The sequence below is a fragment of the Phalacrocorax carbo genome, chromosome 9 (assembly GCF_963921805.1).
Source record: "Phalacrocorax carbo chromosome 9, bPhaCar2.1, whole genome shotgun sequence".
Classification (NCBI taxonomy): domain Eukaryota; kingdom Metazoa; phylum Chordata; class Aves; order Suliformes; family Phalacrocoracidae; genus Phalacrocorax; species Phalacrocorax carbo.
The window spans coordinates 21,244,643-21,265,419 of NC_087521.1; the positions used below are offsets into that span (position 1 = coordinate 21,244,643).

At 38.5% G+C, this 20,777-nt stretch overlaps 1 protein-coding gene across 11 annotated transcripts in view; it reads right to left on the reverse strand.

Moving 5' to 3' along the window:
* Positions 1-20,777, reverse strand: part of BTBD7 (BTB domain containing 7) — a 55,791-nt gene that overhangs the window by 16,598 nt on the left and 18,416 nt on the right. For 9 of the 11 annotated variants that reach the window (XM_064460625.1, XM_064460622.1, XM_064460628.1 and 6 more), the window contains 3 exons: positions 18,974-19,159; positions 12,723-13,802; positions 1,039-1,247 (listed from right to left, as the gene is read on the reverse strand). In XM_064460625.1, the coding sequence (XP_064316695.1) occupies positions 1,039-1,247; positions 12,723-13,802; positions 18,974-19,055 (1,371 nt within the window). In that variant the 5' untranslated portion in view covers positions 19,056-19,159. Of the gene's footprint in view, positions 1-1,038; positions 1,248-12,722; positions 13,803-14,956; positions 15,056-18,973; positions 19,160-20,777 lie in introns of all 11 variants that reach the window. The other 2 variants (XM_064460629.1, XM_064460630.1) reach the window with 2 other exon arrangements.

The following is a 20,777-nucleotide window of genomic DNA, read 5'->3' on the forward strand; positions in this document are numbered from 1 at the left end:
TCTAACACTGGGTGTTTGGATCACTCATTTAACATTACAAATACAGCACCTGCACAGTGTGGAAAGCTATGAAAATCAAACCAACTAAATTATAATCTAGGTGAAAAGAACTATTTTCAGTAATAATACAAAACAACTTTACTTTGTTCATATCTGTATACACGTTCTAACCATACAACATTTTGAGGAAAAAAAAATAATGTACTGAAAAATTTATCTACCTAATTTCTTAACAACTAGGGTAGGAAATTTATTCATAATACACACTCTCATGGAATATCAACTATACTGTTTCTGTAATTCCTGAAGTGTTTAACATCAATAAAACTTTTCAAAAAACACTTCAAATCTCTTAACACTTCAGATTTTTAAAAAAGGGTAAGATTGGGACAGATACAATTAAAAAAAAATCCAGTTGTCTTGAAGCTATAAAAGGCTGGCACCATTATAAAGATATCTCCACTGAAGGGAAATGGCAGCAAAAAATCCACAAGCTTTCTATTGGTCAGTATAGTTACCTCTCCCTAAAACCACACAATCACTGAAGGAAAGTCACAAAAAAAGAAATTCTGCAATGCTTGTCAGAAAAGGTATTTCTGTATCTCCCCTAAAAAAATATATTAAGTTTTCCAAACTATTACTAGTTTATTAGCTCCCACTGCCCCCAACTAGGACGTATGTTGTTATGGCAAAACTACTACCACAATGTAATTTTTATAAAACACTTGAACATGCAAGGCAAATGTTAGGTTCAGAAATGCTTAATTTAAAACACATTGCAGCCATTTCTAAACTATTATTAGGCTTCTAAGCGATAGCATATACCACGAGTTTGGGTTGTGTTACAAGCCAAGAACAAAATAGTTTTCTTAATCACTACTTCAATTTCATTTTTTACATATTATAAAGGAATGTTTAGTGTGCATACAAACCCACTCTTGCCTACAAGTTAAAATGAGCTACTCACAAGTGCTTCTCGTAATGCTATAGCATATTCTGCTTCAAGCAGGACCAGCTCTGTTCTGCATTGCAGGTTACCTGTAAATAGTCAGACTGAATAGCTGTGAGCAGGTGGTCCTTGCTGAGTTCATAGAAGACATCTGAACCCATGACCTGGGTAAACTCCTCACAGAGGAAATGTAGCGCTTGACGATGTACCCACTTGGAACCGTATGGCTGAGAGCTCCACTTCAGAATGGCAATTAAAGTGTCTAGTGAGATGCTCTCAGCAATAATATCTTCACAGCCTAGGAAACAAAAGCAAAATTAATTATATTGTTAGAGGCACTTTGATGCTGAAGGAATAATACATATGGCTAGATCTGTAATATAAATGGTTATATGACTCCCAGTGAGAGTAAACACAGAAGTGCCCTACAGACTAAGGTTGCAAATGGGATTAAATTCTAACCAGAAGTATAATAATTTTAATTGTGGTTTAGGATTTCAACTCTGCAGTCATTTACCTTTTAAAGGCACATGAAAAATCATGTCTGCTGGCATGCCTGGATGAACAACTCAAAAGCTAGTTCAGCCCGACTAGAATCTCCTTTGGTTAATATACATTGCCTGACCGTTTAACACATTTGGAAGTTGCAGCTTTGAATTTGAGTCACTATAATTTAGAGCAGCTTCACAGAAGCCTATAAACCATAACAGAGGTGGGATTTTCATCCTTATCACTTTGCAGGCAGACCCTCTGAGACAGACCATACAGAAGAGCAGAAACAAAAACTGTGACATACTCTTGGTACTCAGCCACTCAGCACAGGATGAGGGCAGCAAAGCATCATTTTCTGACTTGCAGAGAAGGCAGGAAGCAGCGGATGGTTGCCCTAGGCCACCACCCTGGCCTCCCTGTCAAGGAAGGCACAGAGGGTGCCAGGACAGGAAGCACCTCCTCTGACAGGGAAGCAGAAAGTGAAGCATCCAAAGGCAGTTATTCTGACTCATGGTGAGCCTGCTACAGTTTCTTTGTACCCACTGCTGCATTAGGATTTACTCTTTCACAGAGTACATGTCTCCTCTAAGAAGAGATGGGAAGTTTAAGTTTCCTGAAGGGAGATGGAGCAAATATGGAAGAAGTGAGGGGAGACCTACCATGGGTGGGCTGAAAACATGGGTACTTGGGGTTACTGAGTTAAGACAGATGGTACCATAATGTTGATAACTTCGAAGACTCCAACAACACTTTGCTGATTTCATTTATACAGCTGGTTTACGTATACACAGAATACTATTTCTATTTGTACTATCGAGAGAACAATTTAATAATAAAAAATCCTATTCTAGAATTATATGTTCCAGTCTCAACCCACTACAGCCACAAAAATACAGCTGTGCTTGTGTCCATGAGAGGTCCCCAGACAGTTCAGAGCAACATGCTTATGCTGCAAGTATTTTACTTTTTATACATCATCATTTTTCTCTCAGTTTCAAGGATATTTAAAAACTAAACTTTGACAGTTGTTTAGAGAACTGTATCTCATTACTGAACTCTTGGATGAAGCTGAGTAAGAAGGTGCCTAGCACAGTAATCTTAATGTTTGTCAAGACAAAGATCAAAGAGGCTCTCCTGGTGCTACATATTTTTTAACTGGTTGCATGCACACAAGACACACTAGCAGCAATTAATGCAATTAAAAGAAAATCTGACTTTTCTACATAGGCCAGCATATAGATATAAGCATTGACTCAATTTCTGTTGCAACTAATAATGTGAAGGTTAAGTTATTAAGGAGTAAGTAGTAACAAGTGAACGTGCTACTTCAAGTAGGAGCTGTTATTTAAACAGTAAGGTAAAGAAGAAAGTACAAGGAAGCAACAGTTTAAACATGAGGCAAGTTACAAATTTACCTGTCCTACGAAACACATTTCTACTTAATACGCCAAAAAAGCCCAGCCTGTTAATTATGAGAATGATATTCTGCCATTAAAATTTTATAAATTTGAGTATTAAAAAAAATACAGTGAATATAATAAATACAGTCAATGCTCAATGAGAATGTTTGCAGCAAATTCCAGGAATATGGCTGAACATATACGTAGTTTTGGAAACAATTTTCTAAAGGAATTTGAGAATAACGCCTGTCCCCCCAGGAGTAATAAATTTTACACCAGTTCAATACTTAAAACAAACTTTCCTCAAGTACTTGGATGACTTTTCACATGCCAGATTCACCTGAGAAAAGGAAGACTGTATATCAATGCAGCCACTGACAGATGGGCTAGCAAAAGCATACACATTTCTGAATGATGCATTCAAGGCAGCATTGTGCTATTCATCCCAAGTTAGACTCTCCATTTGCTTTTGACAAGGGGTAAGTGTTGTGTCATGTTTCCACACACCTTTACCATTACTGAAGTAATACAGCATTTACTTCTCAGAGCTACCTATTACCATTAGGTCACATATTATTATTACCACTTCAAGTCAGAACAGATTACTGTAGATATTGACCTCTAACCTGCATGGTGAGGACTAGCCTAAAGTGAGCAGTGAACATGCAACAAAGATTGGTCAAAGGCATTTGGAACATCAGCCCAATGATCACTAGTACAGATCAGAGCAGATGATGAGAACCACTCTGAAATACACTCCTTGGGTTTTGGTACATGTTTAGAGAAACTGCTCCTGAGATGAAGGAATTCCCCAAAAGCCTGAAGGATAAACCTCACTCTAAATTCTTAAAAAAAAAACCACAACCCAAAACAAACGCTGGTGAAGAATCTGAAAAAGTGTTCAAAAAAACCCAACCAACACACCAAAAACATCCCAAACCCCAAAAACTCACCCCCCCCCAAAACCACACCAAACTCAAAAAAACCCCAAAAACCTGCCTTAAAGGTGTTATGTGTCAGAAATGTCAGCATATGTCAGAAATATGAGCAAATGAAGTCTGAGGCTTTCCACTTCAGTATCCATTTTTACTTAACAATTCCCTTACTTTTTTACTGACACAGTTAATGGCATTTTATTTAACTTTGTCATGTTGAGTCCCTCTTATCTTCCCTTTTGGGGCTCAAAAAAGGAAAAGTGTTACTAAACCCACCATGGTGAATGAAAACTAACCATAACTAGGTGCAGTATGCTTAAAAAGACGTTGCTTACCTGAATAAGAAACACAGTTGTTTGAAACAATTCTTTAGCATCAACTGTTGTGTGGTACTAAGCCTTGCCCTGAGAAACTGTATCACAACTTTCTGCATACAATTATCCTGCTTGTGTGCAAGCTGACTTCAGCAGATGGTTACATGACCCTGAAGTCTAAAGATTACATGTAAGGACTGCTCCATTTCAAAGGCAGTATGTAAATGCACTCACTGAAATCAGTCATGAGGAAACTCAAACCATAAAGGCAAAGAGACTTATCTCAAAGTGAATGCCATTCATGGTATTTCATTTGACATTTATTTTTGAAACAATAAGGACACCTGCCCTATGCAAAGACAGAAAACTACATTTCTGTGAGAAATGCAGTTCCAGAGATCTGAGCAATACTGATTTATAGAAACAGAGCATCAGCTCAGCCTCAAATCTTCTGTCAAGTCCAGTTATTGAACAACTACCAATAATATGACATCAAGTGAAAAGCTCATTTAGGATGCCTAGCAAATGAAACAGGCCTTTTCCCAAGTAATTTTTAGCAATGTGTCAGACTTGTGGGATTATTAAATGTATTTCTTCTGAAGCAAGCATGAGGTAATAAAGTGGTTTCTGAACATCTAGATAAATTGGGGCAACCCAATTTCATATAACTCAAGCAGCAACAGCCTTTTCAAGATCCATTTGCAGTGTCCTAAAGTGGTCTACCACAAGCTTCTGTGATCATGACAGGAGATTCAACTTGGAGTCTGAAAAAATGAAAGATGACTATTACATTTTGGACGAATGAGGCTATACCATCCACTCCTTTTGCTGGATATCAACAGGCCCCACCTACAAAACAAGTGTTTTCTGCTTACCCACTTCTCTCTCAAATGCAGTTCCACAGCCCTTCCAAACAGAAATAGACTAAGCCTATGTTCAGCACGCTAGCTAGTAGCTTGGGGTCTTATCAAGACAGTTGACAGACCTACTAAAGACAAATTAAGTGCCTTCAACAGCCAACGAAAGTGGAATTAAACAAAAGGGTTTACTACAAAATCGTTAGCTTGATTTAACTCATTCTGTGGTGGAGATTTTTCCCCTAAACTTAGGCAAACTAGTGGACCAAAGAAAAAAAAGTAACAATTCATCTTGACAATGAACTGGAGTCTAGAAGCTATTCAATGTTTTCTTAAGATTGCTGCATTAGGAGGAACCATGCTGGCAAACAGGATCCACACTGTTTGAGTTTGCTGGCATGTAGAGAACAGTTCAGAGGTATGAGTTGTAGCTAGTCTGGACTGCACCATATTTGGAAGTTCCAGAGACACTTGTCTCACTGATGCGTGAGCTCCCTTGATGCCCTAACCAAGCTTCTGATGGGAAGAGAAAGGGGAAAAAAAAGGAAGACAACATTTGTTCAGCCTCCTTCCCATACCTTACAGACCCAGAGATGCAAACATGTCCTGTACTTGCTAAGGATTCCTTAGAAAGCAGCCCACGAGCAGTGCTGACCCCCTCGTATAGTGGTATTAAACCAGACTGTCATTTTCTTACACTCTACATAATCTGCTCTTCTGCCACACTGGTGCTTGGGTAGCCACTCAGTGAACTAGTTGACTAATTTCTGTCCATCCTGCTTCCAGCAACATTAGATCACTAATAGTACAGGCCTACTGGCAGCCTAGAGAACAGAAACAGGGAGACTAATGCAGGAGGCACGGCTTTTGCAGGGCTTTTGTACTTCTTTTGACAGCCAAACAATCTGCGCCAGATTCAAGTGACCTCATACAACTCGAGACATGGCAATAGGAATTTAGGTTCTCCACAGCAGCAGGCAAAATATCCGTTACAAAAACAGTAAGAGCAAATCAGATGACTTACATAGTAAAAAAAGGAAACTACACCTTCTTAGCTGGTTACCACGTACGCAGCAACTCCAACCACCTCTATTTTCCTATAACCGTATTCTGACCAAGGGATCTTGCTCAGCGTCCATCTTCTGGATGCAGGCTGACTTTCCCAGTTTATTAATATTTATTGCCTCCTGGCAGCACCATGTCCTCCATCTTAAAGGAAAGCTACAGGTTTCTGGTTTCTTGAAGTTTTAGTGCTTTTCTTTTCCATTTCCTCCCCAAATTGTTTAAAAAAAAACCCAAAACCCAAACAAACCAAACTTTAAAAGGCAATTAATAGTTAACTGATACCAAGCCTGTAATTTGGAAGTACGTTATTTTCTACATTTTAGAACTCTGAAGCACACAAGTTTTGACTACATGAAGGTGCAAAACTACATTAATGTTTTGCAGAAAAGAAAACAAGACCTAAGTAGTATTGGAGATCAATAAGGGCTCAATAGGCATTAGTGGTCAAACACTGTTGGAGTCTATTGCTAAGTTCAGTGCCTCTTTTGAGCTATTTTTAATTCCTCTGCTGAATTTTCTAAGCTCCAAAATTTAAAACATTCACATACACCCATCCTGGAAAAGCTGAATTCAAAGTACAACTATTATAGCACTGTTAAGGTATACAGTATTATTTTTTGCTTTATTCAAATACAAAGCTGATGACTTTATAGTACTTCAGATTAACTGTTAAAATATGATCTGAAGGTTAGGTCAGGCAGCATTTTGTGTTATACTAACCATCCTTACACACTGAAAACTCAGTAAGTTATGTCAAATCCAATACAGCATATTATCCAGCCATTTGAAATATTAAGTTAGGGAGCAGATGAAAACAATGCAACTTGTGTTATTTAAAAATATTTTCATTTATGATATAACAGTTATAAAGCTGTTAACCATTCTAAGATACTAACAGCTGGATTTTTGAAGTTGTACGCTTAGCCAGAACTGTAAGGTAATCGTTACGCATTTAAAGCATTTGATACTTCTGGCAAAAGCTCTTTAATGTTTTCTCTCTCAAACAATGAAAATGAATTTACTCTTCTCTCATGGCTCCTGCCACATGCAAAATGCATTAATTTAGGAAGCCTGAAACCTGCATCTACATTTTTGGCTTCTTGCAGCCATCAGTTGACAATGGCCCTTGACTGGGCTTCAGCATTCCTTAAGAAGCCCATTCAGCAGCAGCAGCAGGCAGCATAGCTGATACAGCTTAAACAGAAAACAATTGTGGGTCAGGAACAAAGACCTGCCAACTCAACCATAACATACCAGAGGGAAGAACTCAGCATGGGAATGAACAGCTGAGAGAGGAAGAGCTAACGTTTAGAGGGACCGTGACCAGCCATCACCATTCAGTATTTAAGCTGTATACTTCTAGAGCACAGGTGGCTGAAAGAAAAACCTGAAAACAGTGATCTGTTCCTCTGCAAACTATGACATTGCAAACAAATATTATGCGCCCAGTTGCACAACTCAAATTCTTTAGCCTCGCATGTAACCCTGGAATGTAACAGCTCTAACGAAAATCCTTTGCAGTTCCTGCTTTCTCCAGTATTCATCTTCATAATATAAAATCTAAGCAGTAATTTCAGGCTTGAGTACAAGTGAATCATTGTAAGGAGGTAATAGGTCAGATTTATGGTAACATTTACTTAATAATACACAATTTATTTTAAAGTTATAAGTGCCAGGCTAGTTCCTTTGAGCATTCCTACTGCACTGATATACAGCTGACACACCATTGCTCTAATCTTCCCACAATACATTTGTGTGTATTTAATACTGCTACTGCAGGCTTCCTGGCATTTCCATATTTCAGTCCTGCTGAGATCAAGGGTACTTTTGATGTCAGGCAGTATCTGCCTCTAGATCAAAGGCTGTGCTACTAATATGGCTTTAAAATAAAGTTTCTTACTTATTCTTGTCAAGGGTAAAGTCAACACGTAAAAATAAAAGGAGAGCAAAAAGTCTGAAATTAAGTTGTTTTTTGTTAATTTTACTTTAGAAGACATTTTGGAATCAGCAGGCTGAAAAGATTCCCAGGTAAAACTAGTTCATAGGGTCCCAGTATCCAAAAACCTGTAACAGAAAAACAAACTGTACCACCACCTCAGTGAGGCTATTCATGACAGTAAGCAACAGGGCCAAGATGCAGAAGCAGATTCATATATTTAATATAGCTAATAAAATTAAGACACCTGAAATCAAACTTCTCTGCAACAGCAGCAGACGTGGCAGTGCAGTAAGACTGGAAGGGAGGATTATTTTAACAACGCATGATGAACATGACTAGGGAACTGATGTGGTTTTAATAACTGTGCTATGGAAAAGGAAGAGATAAGTGACTCCAAACCTCATCTTTGTAAGTCAATGTGTTAAAACAATTGCACCAGCACAGCTGACAGAGAGCAGCAAAGCAGCATGAAGAGACAGAAGCAGGAGCAGAATGCAGAAGCAAGCAGGCAGTCCACAGAAATACTCCACTAAGGGATGTGCTTGAACCTCCTGGAGAGGGCTCTAATCCTCACAGCTTCACTTTTTGCTAGTTAACAAGTATTGAAGCACCCCTAATAGCAGCCTCTGTCTTATCAGGTACAAATGGGTTTCAATATGATCAGCTCTACAGATGAGATATGCTTGTTGATTAGTTCATTTATTCCAATTAGTTCATTCAAAGATCCAATGCAGTTTCTCTTGGAAGGTAAGTGATGATCATCAGCTGAAACAAATCAAGCTGAAGGCAGAGTAAATTCTAAATAAAGTAGTATTGCTTTACTTGGACAGTAAAGATTCATAGCATGTACCCATACCATCACTGGCTGCAGAGGGAAACCATCTATTAAAATACGACTGTCAGAAAAAGGAGCATCACTGTTAGGAACAGGAAGATTTCCATGGAAAGAGTCAAAGCTGAATCATCTGCTGAAACTGAAGAAAAATTACAACATCTGGATACTTAGAAAGGTCCCTGAAGACAAATCAAACTAAAGTCTGTTGAAAATAAAAACAGTTGATCAGAAGCTTTAATACACATCAACTTCACTTGACACTCAGTTGAAAACCCCCAGCCAAAACTGGGTAAAAGTGAGCAAAATGAGTTGGAAAGAGTATCCAGACTTACATATAATGAGTACAAAATATTTTCCAGGAAACCAGGGAAACAAGCTTTAGCAAGTTTGCAATTGGCTAGCATGAGTGAACCGAATCAAAAAGCTTAAGCCAGGAGGCATGGAAATACGGAGAAGAAACTTAAGACATTAGCTACTGCAAAAGCCAACTAATGGGATCAGTCAGAACTTCAGCAAAACGGGACACCTGCAGCACAACAGAGTCAAAAAGCATGTCAGAGGACCAAGCTAAGGGATTTCAAAAGCACTGCCTGCTCAGTGGTCTCCCAACACTTACTCAATGCTGTCTCTTCTAGCATCACTCTGTATAACATCTAGAAGTTGGATGTTTGAGTGACAGCCTCCAGCACAGAAGTATGCTAGCTTTGATTCAGGGAATGGGAGGGACACTGCTGAAACTGAAGTCTCCCATCTACCTCATGTTAATTATTACAGTCAGGGAGGACAAGGTGCTATGGTTAAGTGCCAAAACAAGAATGATGGTTACTACTGAAGTCCGTACTTCATTAAATGATCTGGTAGTCAAGTGCAGGCATAGAGCTTTCCCTGATCACATAAGCATCCTTTTAATTTTGATTATAAGATTACACCAGAACAATTTGTCAGTGTCAGCACAGTACCAATGACCTAAACATGAACTCAGTAAATTAAGTATGAAACTATTAGGTACTGACTTCACTGGCATATACAAGTTTTCTACAGACTGCTTACTGCTTTCTCCTGTAGTTAGGGAATACAGCACTGATTTGTAAAATCCTAATTATTTCAAGTTAACATCTAGAATTTCATTATCGGAAGGGTTGCCAAATTTACATTTGCTAATACTGATAATAAATTGCAACCCTTGCTCGATTTTAATGCATTTCTCTCCTATGTATAAACAACCTCCCCACCCCCCAGCTCACCACTTTTGTGGTCAGACACAGATTTACCCAGGGAAAGAAAAGACCTCTGAAGACCACTGCATCCCTCTGCCTCCTCCCACTAAAACACTACAGCTCTGGTTCATCCAGAGGGCCACCAAGACCGAGCTCACATTGCTGCACTTGCCAAGGTACTGCAAGCCCAGTGCATGCAGCTCCTGCTGCTGCCCTTTTTTCTCCCCTAGAGGTAGTGTTAGGGGAAAACCTCTAGGGAAAAGACAAGACCTTGTTACTGCTGACTCACAGAATATATATCCCAGAGTAGCACTGGTCTATAGTGTATTACTGACAAGACTGCTGGTTTGGGACACACTGACCTAAGCACGCTCAACTTAAAACAAGCAGAAATAATGAAACTCAGCATCACATAAAACACCAGTTCTATTTTTCAGCACTTCCTAACACCCAAAAAATAAAAGTCATTTTCCTATCTGTAAGTCTGCCTAAGTTCTCTTCGAAGTCCTCTGTCTATCATTGTTTATCTGCTTTGATATAACTTACACTACTCCATTGGAGCATCTCCAGGTCACAGTTGTTCCAGTTTAGGCTTCCAGTCTGGGGGTGAGAACTACACCCTGTTCATTTATGAAACAGTGCATAATTATTCAGTGCCTTACTGAGAGCTTCATTCACAGTTTAATTCCCTCATTAGTATTCCTTTAGCACACTAAATCCCTTTTAGCACTTTTGCATGTGCATGCACCAAAACTGAGAAACTGTACACTTATATCACCTTTTTAATTTCAACCCATTTTCCTTTCTTGCTTTCAGCTGATCTACTGAGTTGTCCCATCCCCAAGTACCATTAACTTGCAAATATTGTATAGGAATTTATTTAACCCTGTAGTTCAACTACAGTGTTAAACTTTTTGCCACTTCTGCATTTCACTCAACATTAAGTGTCTAGGTGTGCTTAGAGAGGAAAGAACAAAAATAAGCAGATGCAGACAGACTGGAGAGGGTCCACAGGAGTGCCACAAAGATGATCAAAGGGCTGGAGAATCTGCCCAATGAGGAAAGGCTGAATGAGTTTGGTCTGTTCTCCCTGGAGAAGAGAAGGCTTAGGGGGACCTCACAGTATTCCAATACCTAAAGGGCAGCTACAAAGAGGGCAGAGGCTCTCTTCACAAGGAGCCATAGCAGAAGAACAAGGGGCAACAGGTACAAGTTGCACCAGAAGATCTCAATTTAAGAATTTTTTTTACAGCGAGAATAATCATTCACTGGACCAACCTCCCCAGTGACATAGTATAGTCCCCATCACTGGAGGTTTTCAAGATGTGGTTGGGCAGGGTGCTAGATAATCTCATCCAGGCTCCCTTTCCCATGAAAGGCTAGTCCAGATGATCTTTCGAGGCCCCTTCCAACCTGGGCTGATCTATGATTCAAATGAGCTGTTCTTATACTCAGAATTATCACATTCCTGTAACAGTGTATCTCAGAAAAAACACACCTTTGTTTTCTGCTAGTTTTATGGCTGTAGGATTATTTCAACTTTCAGCATCATCTGAAAATTAGTTTCCTAATACCAACCTCTACAGAATATACAATAGTTCTGGTTAGTTCCCTGTATCTTTATCACTCACGGTTTGATATAACTATTAGGAGAACTCATTAGAAGTATGATCTCTTCCCGCAGTGCTTATACCTGTTTTTTCCTGCCCATTGCTTAGGAAGTTTCTTATTTTACTGAAGTCTACTTGATAGTTTATAATATAAGATTTCAATCTTGTCAAATTTAGATTGCTAGAAGTTATGGATGTACACATCTACTCTAAAAAGTTACTTTCTTAAAAGAATTAAACTAGTTTAAACAAATCATGTTGCTGGTATCTCAGCAAATTCCATTTTCCATTTCTCAGCTCAAAAGTATAATTCTCATCCCCCACCAGCAAGGCCCAAAGCAGTCGCCATATCCATGGCACTAAATAGGTCAAACACCAACAGATGAAACAACAAGCAAAGCTCCTGCCACCAGAGGAGGTATTATTAATTCACCAGTCAGTGCTCTGACACCTCGCCCAAGACGGCAATAGCCCTGGCCAGCCTCCATGTGCAGGAAGTAGGTTATCAAGATTTGAGTGCTCTTCAAGAATAATGGACAGAAGTGAAACTTTCTAAACTAAGTCTGAAAATACTGACTGCCCCTGCCTTCAGTTCTGTACATCAAGTAGTAGATAGTGAAGACTAGGACTAGTGCAATTAAGCTGTTTAAATTCACCTCCTAACAGCAAGATTGCAGGCTTGGTGTACACACCTTTGGCATAAACTACAGAAATAATAATTCGAGTTTACAGCCTTGTTAACATATAGGTACACTTTATAACAAGTCTAAATATTTCCTCCTCTCAACAAGGATCTTTTGCGTCCCCCCCATCATTTACACCCAAAAAACAGGTTATAGATGAAAGGAGATAAAGATCAGAAGTATCAAGACCAGTTATACATATTTGACATAAATAGCATGTTTCAATAATGATGTGCAATACAGTTAGAAGCTTTCACGTGGCAACAGATGCATTATATACAACTTAGAGATAGAAAATAAATTCCTTTTCATAAAGTAATTGTCAGCCACTGATAGCAAGACTCAATAGGCATACTTACACTGCAAAATAGCTAAAAATTGTTCAAATAAGGTCATATATTCTACAGCAAGGACAGTATTACGTACCTTGTGCAAGCATGTTAAACTCCAAGAACAGAGCTATGTGATAAAGCTCCATAGCTTCTTCAGCCCTAGTCATATTTAGTTTTCCTGCTACAAGAGCCTGAACTTCACTTAAACTGCCCACTGAAGGGCTAGAGTGCAAAACTGAGAGGTCCACCACATCTGTATACATACAGTTCAAAATGACCTTAGCATATTTTTTTGGTATGATAGATTCATCCAATATAATTCTAGTTGGAGTTCGTAGAGTTCTGTCTGTGATTTCTTCACCAGTTCGTATCCTCCTCTGCAGCAAGTGACGAAAAAATGGAGATCGTGATGAAATAATAGCTTTGTGAGCTCTGAGCTCTTCATCTAGACAGTTCTGACTTCCACCAAAAGTTTCAACTAAGTCAGAGTTGGATGAAAAGCTAAGAACCACATCGTAGTAGCACATGTAATCAAACAGTGCGCGCATGTCAACATCTAAGGAATTTGGTGTTCCAAATTCTTCACTAAGCTGCACAAGGATATCAACATTTTGGAATCTTGAATCCTCCATTCCAAACTCGCCCGTATAAAGGTAGTGTAACAAAGCAGAAAACATAGGCATGTCTATGCCAGCTGTGTTAATATCCATTATTATTTCTGCCCCATACTCCGGTGAAGAAGAAAGCAGCGTCTTAAAAAATGGACATCTTGCTGCCAATATCGCACGATGCACAGGAAAACAAGTTTCTTGAAATATTAAGTCTACATCAGTACAATATTTGTACTGATAAAGTTCAGCCATGTCTTTTTGTAGCGTCCTGGCTTCTGGTCTTGCCAAATTAGCTTGTAGATAGAGTTCCTTTAAGGCTGATGTCCCTTCATATTCTTCTACTAATGCGTTAACATCTCTGACGTCCCAGCCTGAGAGGAGTTCACGCATCTGCTTGGCATGATCAGCAGATCGGCTAGATTTCCGACGCTTGATGAACTTCTTTTTGAGGGTGGCAAGGCCAGAGGTTTTCTTTTTCTTGTCTTGAGGTTTCTCATGGCCATGGTCAAGGCTATACAGCTTTGATTCACAGCCATAACCTTGATGAGAGTAGGATGACGTCCCTGAAGGCAAAAAGAAAAAGTGGAACACATTTACTCTTTAAATTTAAAAGGAAGATCCATAAGACCTAAACAGTTCATCATTGTCTCTGCAAGATACACAGTTTTTCCTTCTCCTCAGATCCAACAAGTTGGAAACCTGACTGAAGCCTTTTCTGGCCACTAAGAACAATTTATTTTTTTTAAATGTAAAAAATTTATACTTTTTTTTTTAACGTAGTCAATTTTAAGAACCAAGCAGTGCCAGTTGATGTAGCTCTGTAGTACATGGCACGTTTACCTAAGCAGGAAGAGAACACTGTGGTCATAATGTTACAGTGTCATTGTATTAACTCTAGGAAGTTAGAAATAGAGCCCTTTAAAACACTTGTATGATCTCAGTGAAAGAGTAGCACCTCCAACCTCCCCCTTCAAAATGTTTTAAAAATTCTGTTCCTATAGCATTAAGTGTCATTTCAACAAAAGCATACCTGGCACCAGCCAGTTATAGTCGCAAGCAAAAAGGGACAGAGAGCACAGTACCAGAGTATTCAGAGAAATTGAGGACAATTAATTAATTTTCACTGTAAATTTAACACGAAAGTAAAAATCCTGGCATTACTTGACTATCATATGACAGAAGTCAAACACAAAATGGGCTCCTTTCCACAGAACTAGAGATGGTAATTTGTGCATACACCCCATTTAAAAGAATACAGAGAATGTAAGTTTTACTGTATTATTAAAGATTTCCTTTGAGCAGAGCATTGTACAAGTATACATATAATTATTTTTCCCCAGAAAATTTACAGAGAAGTTATGTTATGAAATGAAAATGAATTCCCCTCAACATTACTGTGTTACATACCTGACCTGTTCTGCTAAGCGCACCTTTGCTGACTGTCAGGTTTGAGCCTAGCTGCAGATACAGTAACACCGATAGCAATTTGGTAAGAAAAAGAGGAATTAGAATCTGCACTTCTAGAAGTAATGGAAAACCGAAGTACTGTTTTAGTAAAGAAAGTAGTTAAAAACTATAGTTTGAATAGAAGCATGACTCTCACATTAAAGGGTTATTTTCTAATATAACTTTATTAACAGAATTTTCACTCTGAGCCAGATCGTGAAAAGCCTCAGACATGACAGGAAACAAAAAAAAAGTACACAAACCCACCGACCACTTCCAGACAAAAGAAGAAACCAGAAGACGACATTTGCAAATGGTACACAGGTTTATAATAATCACAGGTTCATCTGAAATAGTATTTGTCCATTTTCTGTTGGGGACAGTTAACGTGTTTCCATTAGTACACTTGTGTAGCTTCACTACTTGTTGCCTGTTTTGGATCTTTAAGTTCAAAGCACATCCAATCACCAGAGTTTTTGGGGGCTTTTGTAACTTACTCTAGCATCGCTCTCCCACAGTTCCATTTGTTTCAGGTAGATTTGTTGCGATGCTATTTTGCTATGCTATTCTGACAGTGATGTTACAGGCCAGTCTGTCAAAACACAGTGCTTTTAGTTACCATGTTATTTCAGATAAGTATTTCTTAAACTTTGAAAGACACAGGAACAATTCAAAGTTGCATCTGAGAGCACAGCAACTGTAGCAATCTAAGATTTCTGTAAATTGTTTTATTATTAAAGCTTCAATAATTCTAAGTAACCTTATATGCTAGTTTTTAAGGCAAGCTAATTAAAACTCCCCCAAATCATGCAGAGCAATCATTTTACAATTAATGTATTAGGGAGAACTTTGGGAAGGAACTTTGCTTCCTTTGAGGAAAGGCCTATAACCATTTATTTCATCCATGCTACATTAAATTTTGCTCGATCAGGAAAGGTGATATTAATCATACTGAAATGTCAAGACATTAAAAACATACCAATTTAAATAAAGAGAACAGCAGTAATTCAAGACAACTTCAACATAGAGGTTGTGCTGCAAAATCCGCCATAAAAAGTCCTTCCACATGCTATACTAGGTATTATAATAGAAAAGCAGAGATTCAGTCTCCTGCTGGTAGAGACAAGCCTAGAATTTCTGCTCCATTTAAATGGGTATCAACTACATTTGACAGTAAGAACGTAACTACACTTTGGTCACTCAGTAATGATATATTCTGCTCCAGGAGAACATGCAAGCTTATTTCTATTTGAGGTATTTTGGGTTCTATCAGCAAATTTATGCATTCCACCAAAGAAAAACTAGGACACCAGAAGTCTCAATTTCTTTCTTCCCTGCAGGCTGCCGTGAGGCATTACTTGCACATGAATCACCACAAGATACTAAAACACCATTCAAACCTTTGTGTACACTGAGCTACTTACAAGATTCAACTTCAGAAGTACCGCCAGCAGTGCTGTTAACCCTTACAAATAGATAAAACACTGCTACAGAAGTGCCACCGCACAACTGATTTTTGCCAGAGGCAGAAGTAGAGATGGATCAGCATAGCCTCTCTGGGTTCAAAACAGCTAGTGGCTCCATATCCCTCAAAGAAAGAATTAAGATCCCCTTTTTGACCTCCCTGTATTCCTTCATAAGGCAGCAGCATTAGAGGTAGGAAAAAAATTTATTCCCCACTTCTACACTAAAAGCACCAATCTAATAAATGCTGTTAAAAAGCAATAGCTACTTTATGCCCCTAGACCATATCTAGCTTTGAACAGATAAATATTTACAAGAAACAGATGACTGCCAAGAGAATCTACTTGGGCACTTGACAATGAATAATGGGATCTGTCTAGTCCTCTGCATGCCTACACATTTTAAAACCTAATTATAGAGCTCTATTCAAAAATAAACATCTTGAACAGATGTACCACCCTAGAAAATGGTGTGAAAACCTCCTTCTGAATGCTGTAGACAAAACAGCAAGGAGATGACTAGTTAAGCCTTCGCTAAAACAGAAGTATTTTTTATTACTTTTTATTAGAGAAGAGCACTTTTTAAAACTGATTTCTCTCTTCTTCATAAACTGTAGGCAAATTTGGCATTAAGTCAACTAACAGTGGGAGCTCATCCTATGAGACTACCGTGCTTTGCCAGATCAGCTGTCAGCTTTTAATATTCATCCTACATTTACAGTGTAACATGGTGTAGCACTTTAATGGTAAAGCAGCATGTCTAAAAAAAACCCACAGGCCTGAATCCAGTTTCCAGGATTAGGGCAACTAATATATATTATGCAGCTATTATAACTCTAGTCCCCATATTTCCAGTTCTACTTTGGGACAGTAAATAGATCTAATGACTTCTACATTAAAAAACCCCAATCTGTAAGAGCTAATTTAACATTAAAACATCATTATTCTGACAAGCAATGAAAACTTCAGCTATGGATTTCAGGATAAATCCACTTTCTACTGAGACACCTACAAAAACCAATCATCTAAATGAGTCAAGATGAGAAAAAGCCTAACTCCACAAAGTGGGAAGAGGAAATACACATCTGTGTTGAAGATAGCACACTTACTCTACTAGCACGCTCATGTTAATGTCACCATAATATCAGAAGATTTCTGCAAGAATTTTAACGAGAACACTCATTTGCTTTGCCTGAGATGAAACAGCCACACGCTTTTAGACCTTCCTCAAAAAGGTCTCAACCACAATTTTTAATAGTTAACAGGGATCAGCAAATTTATCACGACATACTACGTAGCAGGTTTCTGTTTTGAATTTAATAATGAAGAGCATCAACAAAAGCTTCCACATGCCAAGTGGAAAGTTTGAGAAATTTAATGAAGTCTTTGAAACTCAGTCCCCTACACAAATCTGCACAAAAGGTGTTTCAGCATGCAGATCTGCCTGTTTTCAGGTCTGTAAGGGTTTATCTTCATTCAATATAGAGGCAGATAAAAAACACCAAGACATGTAATACAAATGTTCTGGCCATGTTTTTAGAAAGTATATATATAAGTATATACACACACACACATATATAGAGAGATATAAAGAAACAGACCAGGGCCAACCTTTTACTACTATTAGTTATGATATGCTGAAAATACATAAAGCCTTATGGGAGACTTCTCAGCATGGATATCCAAGATGTTAGTACTTAAAGTTATTCCCTGACATGCTACAACAGCACACAGAGTTTTTAGCCCAGAGCACAGGTCTTTACATGTAACAGTTCGTGGGCTGTCCTCTACTCAGATCTCAAAAGTAAGGAGTGTCATAAAAGCTGAGAGAAAAGAGAAAATTTACCAATCAAGTCAGTTTTCCCCATGCTAAGGATATCACTGTGCTTTCAGTGGTGATTAGGAAAAGAAGTAACACTGAATATCAATAACTACTTATTCAGTGTTGCAAGCCAAGGCAAAAGGAAAAAAGTGTTTATAAAGTATTTATGTTGTTTACTGCTAAGATCATTCTTCAGGCTGTCAGGGTTGGGCTTTTTTAAGCAAGATTCATCATCTTAAAAACTGGCTTCTTTTAGATTCATCACATAACTTTCTTATTTATAGTGTGACGGTACTTAGATCTACGCTTAGATCTTTTTGCACTAGACTGAAAAACACATAAAGGTAATATCTGCCCCAGTTACAACTGGGATAAGAAAATAATTTCTTAAGAGCACTTCAACTCACATTTCCAGTTAAGCAAAGTCCTTGCTTGTAAATAATACTGTTAGTACAGTAAGCATCCCCATTCCCCATTTACAGGAACAGGAAAGGGACAGGAGAAAAAGTTGTCTCCAAGACTGCTTGTTACTTTAGCAGGTTTATTATCAGAGATATCCCTTTGAGCAATAAGGAAGTGATTCACTCATATTAGATACAAGGCCAGTACAATGAAAACTGATGAACAAGAGTTTTATATGCTCTAACACAGTTTCACAGAAAACCTGAGGAAGAAGTGTAGGAAATGGTAGATAGTATTAACAGATAGAAACTGCTCGAATGGGGAAACTAGCATGCATGGTTTAACTATTAAAAAAACCTCCTTTTTATTTCAATAACCTGGCATCTGTTTACTAGCCAACGGCAGATCAACTCATTGCATACGTAGGCCAAACAGATACTGGACAGTACTGAATTTCATGCGTGACTGAACTTGAAAGAATTCAAACCGGTGACCTAGAAAATAAAAGCTCTGCATAACATTATTGCAAGCAAAACAAATCCAGGGCATACATAAATGACTTGCTGGATTGTGTAAGTGACAAGATAATTGAAAGAGTTACCTATGAATGTCTGTTGTGCCTGTGAGTTTCCCCCTACCCTTGGGGAACACGAGTGAGGGTAGTTAGATGCATTAGCACCCATTTTCTTCAGTCACTCAGGCATTCCGCCTGCTGGCTCTTCAATGTATAATCCCATAATCCTTTATAAATCTTCAGTCCCAGGTCCAGCATTCTGTTCGTCCATTTCTGAAGAACAAAACCACCAATAATTTATTTTTTTCCAGTAGGTATTATGTGATTTAGGTAAAATAAACTCACCTTCCAGCATATAGTTTTTTTCATAAATTAAAACCTCAAACATTTCCAAGATAGCTTTTTATTTGAAGGATTAAACCAAGATCAAAACCACATTTTTCTCCCCAAACGTTCACAAATCAGTATGATAAACTGCAAAAAGGAACAGGACAGCTATCAAAATTTTAGCTAGGAAATCTTCAAGGAGTTGGTCTAGACTAGATATGCTCCTTTAACTATACCAAGAAAGACTTCTTGTATGTGCTGATATGTTTACACGTTGTTCTAAAAATCCCAAATTTAATTATGCTGACTGAGAAAGCAGAACAAGCCAATCCCACTGGAGATTACACCATTATCACTGCTTTCGGCTGCATTTTGATTTCATACCATTTACGTAGCTCTCATTCAGGTCTACTTTTCAAGTCTAGACTAGTACCTAGAAGTAGGTTTATAAGAGAAAAAACAAGGTGTTGAAGCATTCATCTACTGTTTTATTAGGCATTTGAAAACATTTTAGGAAGTCAATTTGAGGAAATCTGAACAAGGATTCATTACTGAACATACAAGCAGCACATTCTAATTTATTCCTGTATTAGCAGTGTTAAAATATTAATACTACAAAATTAAAAGTTACCACAACGAAGAGCTGCTTACCGTCAACTGAACACATGCCCCCATCCAAAACACAAACGCACAGATAAGAAAAAGTGATATAAAGGTAAAGTCTATACTAAGACTTTTTTAGACTCCATTCAATATTGTGAACATGTAGCTGAATTCTACCATTTTGTCACAGTGTATGTAATATTTGCTATATGCTTCCAACATTATCTCCTTTCTCAGTACACCTCTGGCATGTTAAATTGGACAAGTGTGTGCGATGGAAGAGCATGTGTTTCAAGGAAGCTGCAGCACTGTTCCAGTCTCTTCTCCCTGCTTTAATAATCTGTTTATTTCTGGCATGAAAAGTTCAGAAGTGGGAGTTACCATGACACTGGGGAAATGAGATATGATTTTAAGTGGTGAAGCACACCAGGTCTTTTAGTCACAAATGCAGTATGCAAAGCAGATCCTGGGGAGCAGAAAGTGAGACAGGTCAGGTAGGAAAAGGCTGCAAATTACAGTAGGCACGGGGGTAGGGGGAAAACAAATGCCACAGGATTCAAGGGCTGGCCACATGAGGAGGAAGGCCTTTTAGCATTTGTGGTCTGTGATACCAGATGTTTTCAAAAGGGAATCACAACACCTCACTCTAGACATGATGCACAGGAAGAATGACCGGTCTAGAGAGCACACAGCCCAGGTCTGCCTCACACAGCTGTAGCCTACTGATCATTAGCTGAATTCTGCTAAGGCAGGTGACAACCGTAACAACACAGCAGCTTTGCTGGTGTTACACAAGCTAACTTGAGCCAATCTACAGGCTTGTAAATGCTGAAAGGGGGAGGGTCCCATGCCTGCCCTCCTTAGCTAGGTGGCAATGTCTCCTCAACTGCCTATAACTTGATGCTTTTCTTGAACTTGCCTCTATGCAGATTCAGACTGCTACACAACAGGGAACAGAAAA